This window comes from Aplysia californica, unplaced genomic scaffold (genome assembly GCF_000002075.1).
Source record: "Aplysia californica isolate F4 #8 unplaced genomic scaffold, AplCal3.0 scaffold00143, whole genome shotgun sequence".
Taxonomy (NCBI): Eukaryota; Metazoa; Mollusca; class Gastropoda; order Aplysiida; family Aplysiidae; genus Aplysia; species Aplysia californica.
In genome coordinates, this window is record NW_004797413.1 from 771,695 (window position 1) to 782,362 (window position 10,668).

Sequence of the window (10,668 nt, forward strand, 5' to 3'; positions counted from 1 at the left end):
ACTTTCAACCTGACAGAAAGATACAATAACAAACACAAATATAATATGACAACACTCTGTCAGCCTAATGACTTTCAACTTGACAGAAAGACACAATAACAAACACAAATATAATATGACAACACTCTGTCAGCCTAATGACTTTCAACTTGACAGAAAGACACAATAACAAACACAAATATAATATGACAACACTCTGTCAGCCTTATGACTTTCAACTTGACAGAAAGACACAATAACAAACACAAATATAATATGACAACACTCTGTCAGCCTTATGACTTTCAACTTGACAGAAAGACACAATAACAAACACAAACACCATCAAACTGTGTCAAGCCAGGAGGCTTTTTCCTTGTCATTTTATATTATATCAACACACATAAAATTCACATACTACACCTTTAGAGTATCACAGGTTGATATTACTGTAATAAACCAATGAAGAAAGTCAAAATACACAATTTTGATTCAGAGAAGTTGCTCAAATAGAAGAAAACAACATCAATGATTTTATTTCAATCTGATGAACCACTGTTTTTGGATTAACTGTGGTCAAATTTAAGTAGACTCCACTGTCCACTGCATTCCAGGCATCAGATAAAAGAAGAAGCAGATAAAAGAAAAAAAATACAAGTCAAAATTTACCCTACACAACATTATGACATTTTTGTATAAAAGTGAGGTAAGTATTTTATGTAGGCAATTTGTGAGTGAGTGTGGGAGATGGCCCTAGCAATTCAGACCATTCACTGGGATGATTATAACACTTTGATGAAATTCATCACTGAGAAAAAACATCTAACATGGCCGAGCAGCTGTCAGCCTTGCTGTGTTTCACTTGCCTTCTCGGATCTTCTGTACCTGCTTGGGTCCAAACTTTTTCAACAACCTGAGTAAGAAAGGAGACAATACATAGTCATTACTGAGTACCTCAAAAAGAATACCAGGGCCTGTATGCACGTTGGTCCATACAGTGGACTAATTGCATTTATCCCCTATACGGGCATATAGGCTGGAAAAATCTGTATTCGCATCAATCTGGTTAGCCTATCCTATACGGATTTACGCGTTTAAAAGTTATCACACCTTTGGGGGTCCGATAGCGGACCTAAACGCATGTAAATATGGTTGTACTTTTGTTTTTCCAAGCATGACAACAGCGTCTTCTACGAAGAAACAGGATTTTCAGTGAACGTACTAATCCCTTTGACACGTGCGACGACAGAGAAGTGTTTTGCAAGCTCCTATTTCGTCGGGAGCACATCCTGAATTTCCTCAGTTCTGAAGTTTGCTTTTCTGACCCTTTTCCAGACTTTCTCCGCCATGCTGCACAGTTCAGAAACTCCCACGAGTAGTTGGAAACCGAATGTCCGAAAGCACACAGTGACAGCGGAGCAGGTTTGCCCAGATTGGGTTCGCCCAGTAATCTATAAATACATCTCACCTTGCACCTTGCATTTAGCTACACATTTCCGTTCAACACGATGTGCATACAAAATCCAGTTAGGGATTATACACGGTTAGGGTCCGTATAGCTGACCGCTTTTACTTTTAAGCTAACCAGTCCTGACGTGAATACAGGCCCAAGTGTCGGCTTAAAAACTCATTTATCTCGAACTAAGTGAGCAAGAGCACGGATACTTGTTCCCTAAACTCTGTCCAACATTTCCATTGGCTTTACTTCTTAATTTTTCTCAGGATTTTCTTCAAAGAGCTACCTTTTCATCTTTCCAGATACCTGATCCGTCAACGTCTAATATTTCACACAGTCTATGATTATGTGGTTTTATTACTCTTACTAGTCTTACAACATAAGATGAAATTGTCGACGTAATGCTGATATTGTTGATTTTGAGTTTCACTTTCCAGTTACAAGCCATTCTATAACCCTCTTAGCACCATAAATAGGGCAGCAGGTCAGCACAGCAGAACCAAAATGGCGCCCAGCTGATGGCTTCCCATTTACTTTACTTTACTTTTATCCACCGCTTATGCCCTCTAAGCGCTTCACAATCTATACTATAACCCCAGCAGACCTGAGAGCATTCTAAAACAACCTCAAAAATAGCGCTAAAACACTAACATAGGCCTACTGACACAATCTTTCGCTGTCTATGGCCAGATACCCATTTTTACCTGGGTGAAGTGAGGAAAATCCACATAAAGTGCCTTTCCCAAGGACGCAACGTTGGGCCCGCAACCTCACGACTACAAGTCTGGTAGCCTAACCACTGTCCCGACAACTCCTAAATATCCGTGTTATACTGTAAATGGAGTTAAATGCAAAGAGATGCCTTGATCAGTACCAGTATAGGAATTTCTCAGCCATCTTATCCATCTTAACTCACTTGCGACTGGGCCCTTTCACCAGTCACAAGCGTTGAAGACTGGCGTTTTTGGGGGTATTTCAATAAATCACCACAACTCTCAGAATTACCCTATTGTAATCATTTTTTGACACAGTAAAGTAACATTCAAGCTTAATCTAATACAAAAAACGAAAGTTGTCTAAATCTAATGCTTTAATTTGTATGATTTTTTAAAAATTGGCATGAATTTCATTTTCCGAAAAATTTCCAGAGACGTGACAAGTACAATGAAATTCACTGCAACAACAAAAATAAAAATTCAAAGTGTTCTGGTTTGATTTGTATACATGTGCGAGTGTTTGGTTAAAATATAAAAGCTGGTCTGTTGATTCAGACCCATACACTGAATTACATGAGACAGATGTACAGCACGACGTTGTGATTTCGTTGCGCGAAAAACACCACCGGTACTAGTGCTAGATCTAGCCCTAGAACTACGACTCAGGCCGTGTTCAGGTACATATCCTGGATCCTAACTATTAGACATATCCTATTCTGAGACACTAGAACTAGTAAAACGCACAGAAGTATAGAAAACGGCGAAATTATGTGATTCTTGTTCATGCGACTTCTTCGACCGTTACTTCGACGCGACTGTCGGATTACTATCAGCTGTATAGAAAAAAACAAAGCGCGAGTTCCGGTCTGTTCAACCCCAGTTGGGGTCACTGTCCTTCACCTTCAATAATTTAAAAACTACCGGCCCCAGAGATACGAAACGAAGTCTAAGTAGCTCAGGCTTGGCCAAACAAGGGTACGAGGCGGGTCTCGCGATCCGTGCGTGATTTGTAGAGCGAAAAAAAAATTCCAAAGTTGGTCACGCAGGACTTGTGAGACCCGTCGCGAGCGTCGCGGCGGGGGTCACGCAACTGTTGTGTGACCCGTCTGAAGTGAGTTAAATCTATAGTAAAATTTTGGCCACATCGTACCATCTTCCCAAGACAGGGGCATACTGTATGATGTAAGCGGTCAGCAGAACGGGCTGTTGCATGATCCAGGCCTCTGATACCTGGTTGGCCATGGCCACACATGACAGATAGGCGCATCGACTTGTGCTCATCCTTTTTTGTGTCTTCTCCATTCGAAGGCCCAGAGTCTGAAACAAAATTGTCCCAAAAAAAAGGGTGCTAAATTCATGCTTATACTTCAGTTGGCAAGTACGTGTAGTTCAATACAGAATTAGCAATTAGGGAAATACGGGGTATAACTTTTCAATCAGCTATTAACATTCACTTTAAGTAAATTCAAGTGTCCAAGGCACAGCATTTGGCTAACCAATTGATTCGACCGCCTAAGTGCCATGAGACAAATTTTTCAGGAGAAGCAAAACACTGTTTTATTTCTTTATGCTCGTGCCTATGAATCTGAAATTGAGATCTGTAATATATTATGACGTTGCCGAGGACGAAAAAGTTTTCCTCTCAACAGCAAGCTCCATGCACTTTACAATCTATAGTATAGTACACAGACATATTATATAAACACAAAAATAATTCACAGACATGCATGCACATAGACAATTCACATACATGATACATGCATGCACATAGACAATTCACATACATGATACATGCATGCACATAGACAATTCACATACATGATACATGCATGCACATAGACAATTCACATACATGATACATGCATGCACATAGACAATTCACATACATGATACATGCATGCACATAGACAATTCACATACATGATACATGCATGCACATAGACAATTCACATACATGATACATGCATGCACATAGACAATTCACATACATGATACATGCATGCACATAGACAATTCACATACATGATACCTGCATGCGCATAGACAATTCACATACATGATACCTGCATGCACATAGACAATTCACATACATGATACATGCATGCACATAGACAATTCACATACATGATACATGCATGCACATAGACAATTCACATACATGATACATGCATGCACATAGACAATTCACATACATGATACCTGCATGCGCATAGACAATTCACATACATGATACCTGCATGCACATAGACAATTCACATACATGATACATGCATGCACATAGACAATTCACATACATGATACATGCATGCACACAGACAATTCACATACATGATACATGCATGCACACAGACAATTCACATACATGATACATGCATGCACACAGACAATTCACATACATGATACATGCATGCACACAGACAATTCACATACATGATACATGCATGCACACAGACAATTCACATACATGATACATGCATGCACATAGACAATTCACATACATGATACATGCATGCACATAGACAATTCACATACATGATACATGCATGCACATAGACAATTCACATACATGATACATGCATGCACATAGACAATTCACATACATGATACATGCATGCATCTTTTTATTATTATTTATTATTGATATTATTATCACTATTTTAAACAGCTGTTGTGCCAGACAATTCAAAGAAGAAGATGAGCCTCACCTCTCCCAACCTCTCGGTGGCTGCCGTCAGATAGAGCTGAGAGAACGTCGGACCGGGGCAGATCAGCGTCACCTCAATATTTTTCCCTGCCATTTCAGTGCGCAAACTTTCAAAGTATCCCTAGGAAAGAGAAGTAAACATTATGAACAATGTTTTTAAGGAAAAACACTGAGCTTTTAGTCAGTTCTTAAAAGTTCTAAACATGAAACAATAGACAAAATACAATGGATATTCTTTTTTTTTTTACATAGTAGACGATTTTACGGTGCTTGCAACTGCATAAGGTCATATGAGCGCCAATGGATATTCTGAGTGAATAAAAATGCTCCTTTCTTACTTCAGTTTCCACATTGACTTAATAAGCATCGCATCAAAACCATCAGCAAAGATTATTTCTTGGAGACACTGAATCTGTCAAAAAACGGGACGTCTGTGAATTTTCTTTGAGTTTATAATATGTCAGAATAATTTCTGTAGTGTGTGTTTCAAGTAATATATTTGTGTGTAAGTCTCTGTATTACTCTGCACGTACATGTCTGTGAATATTTTTGTGTGTTTATACATGTTTTATTATCTTTGTGTGTTCATGTCTACGTATTATTTTTGTGCAGTTATGCCTGAATATTATTTTTGTATGTTCCTTCATGTGTATTAGTTTTTTATGTATACATCTGGGCCGCCCGGCACAAAACTCCTATGCGCCTCGCTGGCGTTTACGAGTTATATGCCCGACGGCTTTTGCCCAGTTGGAGATAGGTTTTTTGCTTGTGTTTTAATGTACTTATTTTTCACCAGTGTCAAATATTGTTTGACTGGGACATACTGCATGTTAAACTGAAACTTGTAAGCTAAAAAAGTAAATTAAGAAAATTTGGCCACTTAGTAGGTTTTCAGTTTAGTTTTAGTAAGGATTTATGGCGCTCGCAACAGCATAAGGTCATATGAGCGCCAAGGGGTGGATGTCAACAGAGAAGTTCAAACGGGGAATCAGGCTTACTCTGCTCACCTCTCTAGCCTCAACAGCACAAAGTCTGCTTCGACTATCAAGGCATCAAGGTATTCGACAAACATACAAAAGAAGTAGAGAAAAAATGACGATAGTACGGATGAGGAAAGATAAAGCAGCAGTTCCCCCTATGTTGTTCCTGCACAGTATGAGCATGACATTGATAAATCAGTCCATTTACAATTCTACTGTGCATAAGAACATGTTAGTACCCCATCCCCACTTTGGGAATGGCCTAAAGACACTTCAGTCAGTAGACAAGAAAATCTGAGCCTGCAAATTCGGACAACAATCTGACTTCACATGACCACATAGCAAAACATACAAGTTTTAGTTTTTAGTAAGAGTTTTACGGCACTTGCAAAATAAGTAGATCATATAACTACCAAAAATAAGAGGTGTTGCTAGAGAGTACCATACAAAGTAAAGGGAGGAGAGATAAGGACGATGGATGTTATTTAGTTTTAGTAAGAGTTTTACTGCACTTGCAACACAATTAGGTCAAATAAGTGCCAAAGATTAGTGGCGTTACAAGAGAGTAACATACTCAAAAAAAAAGAAGGAAAAGTGATAAAGATGATATATATTTGATATAAGAAAGCAGGAGAAAACCACACCAGAGCACCTGCCAACCACCCACAGAGATGTTTGAAGGGAAAAAAGAAGCCACCAACAGAGCACTCGCCAAAATATACAAAAGTGGAAAAATCAAGGATAACGTTACATGTATGGCGTGCTTGCTTCCTGTGTAAGATCTGGCCCCTGGGAGACCTGGGGAGGTACAGAAAGGAAAACGGTTCATCACTTGAAGAAGCACATTTTGGATTCCATCCAGGAACTCAAAGATAACCAAGAAGCTCTACTATGCTGTAAAGTGGAAAAAGCCACTCATCATTAGTATTGTCTTCACTGTTCCCTTTAAAATCCCCCACTTCAGAGTACCCAACAGAATTATCACAAAAGTAAAATGTCATCTGCGGTCAGAATGTTTTTCTCATAAGATGTCCATCCAGAGAGCATCAATTTGGAAGACATGGACAAAGGAGAATAGGCCATCTCTTTGTTTTAACATAATAGATTCCATCTTCATTTTTTTTTTTTTGGTAAGTGTTTTACGACGCTCATAACTGCATAAGGTCATACGAGTGTGATGGACACATTTAACATTTTCAGTTGGTAGGACATTTTGAATTTTGCCCAGGTGGTTGCCGAAGCCTACTCTTATTGATTTTTAGACCACCAATGGCTCTTTAACATGTGCAACTTGCACACGGGACCTCCAAGATTTTTCGCCCTTGTCCGAGAAGGCTAGCTGTAGATCTTTCCTACCAGAAGATCAGGGGTATGGCTGAAAGACAGCAGTAAGAAGGAGCCAAGGAGTAGCAGTAGAAGGGTTGCAGACAGAGTCGAAAGCGGGACCTTCGAATGAGAAGCGAACACCTTAACATCTAGGCCAGTAGAGCCCCCTTCTATCTCTTTGTTCTAACATCATGGATTCCATCTTTTTGTTTTCAGCTTGTAGAAATCAGGTCAACAGAAATAGTAAAATCCAAAAGTGCTGCACCAGTCTTTTTATCTTTTATCCTCTTCATCAATTCATGTGTGAGAGTAAGTGTGCGTGTGTAAGCTAAACTATGTGTGCATATACATGACAATTTACGTATTTGAGTGTGATCATGATTGTATTCATGTTTTTCTCTCTCCTCACTCCTTGCAACCCTCTCTCCTATCTCTATCCTTTATTTCTTCATTAAATCAGATTACGCCATATCATGTCCATGAGAAACTACAATCACAATTGTCCTAGACCGCCACCCATTGTGAGAGAGAAATGTGGTTGTGTTAACTCTTTATCTCCGAGGGAGGCAAACCCACTACCCCGGGGCACATTTTGGTACAAAATCGAAAAATGACAAAAAGTCACTAAATGGGTCATTAAATCAAAAGAAGTTGAACCTATTTTGATAGTTCTTTATCTATTAATGAATGAACTCCTGGTAAAAGAAACCTGTTTTCTTCATTGCTGAAAAGTGATTTGATGTCGAAGTCGTCGTAAAGGAATGTGCCCAAGCCGCTGTCAGCAGCTCACCGGCACGGGGGATTCGACCACGAGCTGCTGGGAGCAGCTTGCAGGTGATAAAAGAGTTAAAAAGATAGATGTCTTGAACTGTGTCGATATATCATAGAAAAAAACACAAGGGGGGGGAGAAGTGGTCATTTGTACAAGTGATTGTCTTGGACAGGTGGCTGTTAGAGAAGGTTCACTGGGAGTGAATGATGAGCCTGCAAGATGGTGCTCCCACCAGCTGCCACCCAGGGATGTCAGTCTACCAACCGACAAACCGAGACGTCAGCCGCAGAACATGTCGACCCACCTGGAACGCCAGGACCTCAACGAACAAGTCTCCTGGGACATTTCAGCAACCCATGTTCAGCACTTTTTAAGGACCTCCGAGCAAGTGTTGAGTTCTTCCGTGCTGTCGGCATCACTGACCACTTATGATGCCGCAGCACCAGAAAGGAGAGAGAGAGAGAGCAGGTTCGACTGCATTGATATAATACAACATCACTGACCCATTTTCCCGGCCATACTGCTGGTAACGACGATTTGTCCCCCTCCACGTTTGATCATGTGTGGCACAACCTCCTGAGACAGAGAGACTGGTCCAAGAACGTTGGTCTCAAACAGTTCTCGGTCCACGTCAAGTTCTACCTTGATCCACTCGGCAAACTGACCACGGGCGGCGTTATTCACCAGGATGTCGATCTGACCAGGAAGAAAGTTTTAGATCTCTTTAAATTATCAAAATATGTCATGTGACAGAAAGAAGGTTTAGGACTACCTTTGAAGATATGTAGAATTATACTTTCTCCATACTAACACTAAAAGAAATCTTGACATGGATCCATCACTAAAGATCATACTATCACAATAATACAAACAGACAAGGAGACCACAGGTGACAGGAAAAGGAAAGAATGGGCTTACACATACACAACATTGTGTTGATGAGTCAACTTTTTAAAAAAAGTTTTAGTAAGAGTTTTACGGCACTTGCAACGCAATAAGGAAATATAAGTGCTGAAGATTAGAGGTGTTCAAGAGAGTAACAAACATGAAATAGAAGGAGGACGATAGATGTTTGATAGGAAAGAAGGAGCAAACCACACCAGAGCACCCGCCAACCACCCATGTTGATGAGTCAACTGTGTACATAAGATGCACAATGGGTGTAACACCAAACAACTTAGTTGAAAATGAATGACTTCAGTAGGCCTATCTATTCCCACGGAAAAGAGAATAAAAGGGCAAAAATAAGATTATAAATTTCGTCTGATAAATTGACGTTCTTTCAAACTCCGCTTAAAAATTAAACTTTCTCAACACTAAAACTAAAATACCTTGAGATGGATCGATCACTAAACACCATATCATGATAATAATAAATATATTCTTTAAAAGGAAAAGAGCCACTCTCTACCGATTACAAAGATTTAAATCTCACAATAACTATAAACTTTACATTTCATATGAGAGTGGATGAACCATTGAAAGGACCTTTAACTCATTATCTCCGAGGGGAGTAAACCCCCTATGCCGCGGCTCTTTTTTGGTACAAAATCTAAAAATGACAAAAACATCACTAAATGGATCATTAAATCAAAATGAGTGAACTTATTTTGATAGTTCTTTGTCTAATGAATGAAATCCCGATAAAAGAGACCTGTTTTCGGCAATTGCCGAAAAGTAATTTGATGTTGAAGTCGTCTTAAAGGAATGTGCCCGAGCCACTGTCTGTGGCTCGCCAGCACAGTGGTTCCGACCACGAGCCACCGGGAGCGGCTTGCCGGAGACAAAGAGTCAATATTGTTTTGCTTAAGTTTTATCTCTTGCTCTCATCAATACCTGACCAAAATGTTCCAACACTGTCTGCACTGCCTCCCGGTGTTTATGAAAATGGACCACATCTAATGGCAAAACCAGAATGTTTTTCTCCAGAGCAGCACTGTTTGGTCCTGAAATATACCACCATTGTAAGATCAATCAATCTTCTGGAGGAATAGCAAACTGCTCAAATATATACACAGAAATCAGCTGGTCAAAACTAAAATGTCACAAAAAATTTAACTTAATAATTCAATTACTTTAACACCCCCCCCCCCCCCCCCCCCCCCCCCCGGATGTCAAAGGTTGACATTCATACAAGCTTTACTTTACTTTACTTTTCCGATCCAAGGGCCAATTGAGTTCTAGCCCTTCGGCCTGACGATATGGCAAAGAATTTACAGGTTTTTACCAGCTGTGTTTAGTCGTTGTATAGAGTATTTCCGATGTCTGGGGAGGCAGGTAGGTAGGTACTACGCAGGTCCTTAAGTGCAGGGCAGGTAAAGAGGTGGTGTGATACTGTTTTCATCACATTCGTACTTGATGAATTCCTTATTCCACAAAAACAACCTTGAGCACCCTCAGACTAGGGGTGTTAAAAAACATGTCAACGCACTCATTTCTCACCATGTTTGCCTACCTCAATAAGAGCCTCGCTAGTTATCCTGGGGTCACACCCAACAGGCTCGCTGCCTTCAAGGTTATCTGAGTAGTCCTCTCACCCGTCCAATTTATTTCGGTTATTTGGAGGGAAATCCCAACATACGCCTTCCAAATGCATGTTATTATATTTTAGTCTAGACGCATCAGACAATTTAGTTCCAATATTGATTTGTGACAATGCTTCAAAATGTGATAATACGTATGTATATTTAATCATATGTAAGGATTTTACAATATCTATTTTATGTGTGTATATA

General features: G+C 39.8%; 1 protein-coding gene across 2 annotated transcripts in view; it reads right to left on the bottom strand.

The window, feature by feature from the left end:
- Positions 1-327: 327 nt before the first annotated feature.
- LOC101854946 (dehydrogenase/reductase SDR family member 7) overlaps positions 328-10,668 on the bottom strand; it is a 14,256-nt gene continuing 3,915 nt past the window's right edge. For both annotated transcript variants that reach the window (XM_035969394.1, XM_013081726.2), the window contains exons 4-9: positions 9,770-9,879; positions 8,437-8,629; positions 6,587-6,633; positions 4,857-4,976; positions 3,302-3,468; positions 328-892 (exon numbers count right to left, since the gene is read on the bottom strand). In XM_035969394.1, coding sequence (XP_035825287.1) covers positions 838-892; positions 3,302-3,468; positions 4,857-4,976; positions 6,587-6,633; positions 8,437-8,629; positions 9,770-9,879 — 692 coding nt within the window. In that variant the 3' untranslated portion in view covers positions 328-837. The remainder of the gene's footprint in view (positions 893-3,301; positions 3,469-4,856; positions 4,977-6,586; positions 6,634-8,436; positions 8,630-9,769; positions 9,880-10,668) is intronic.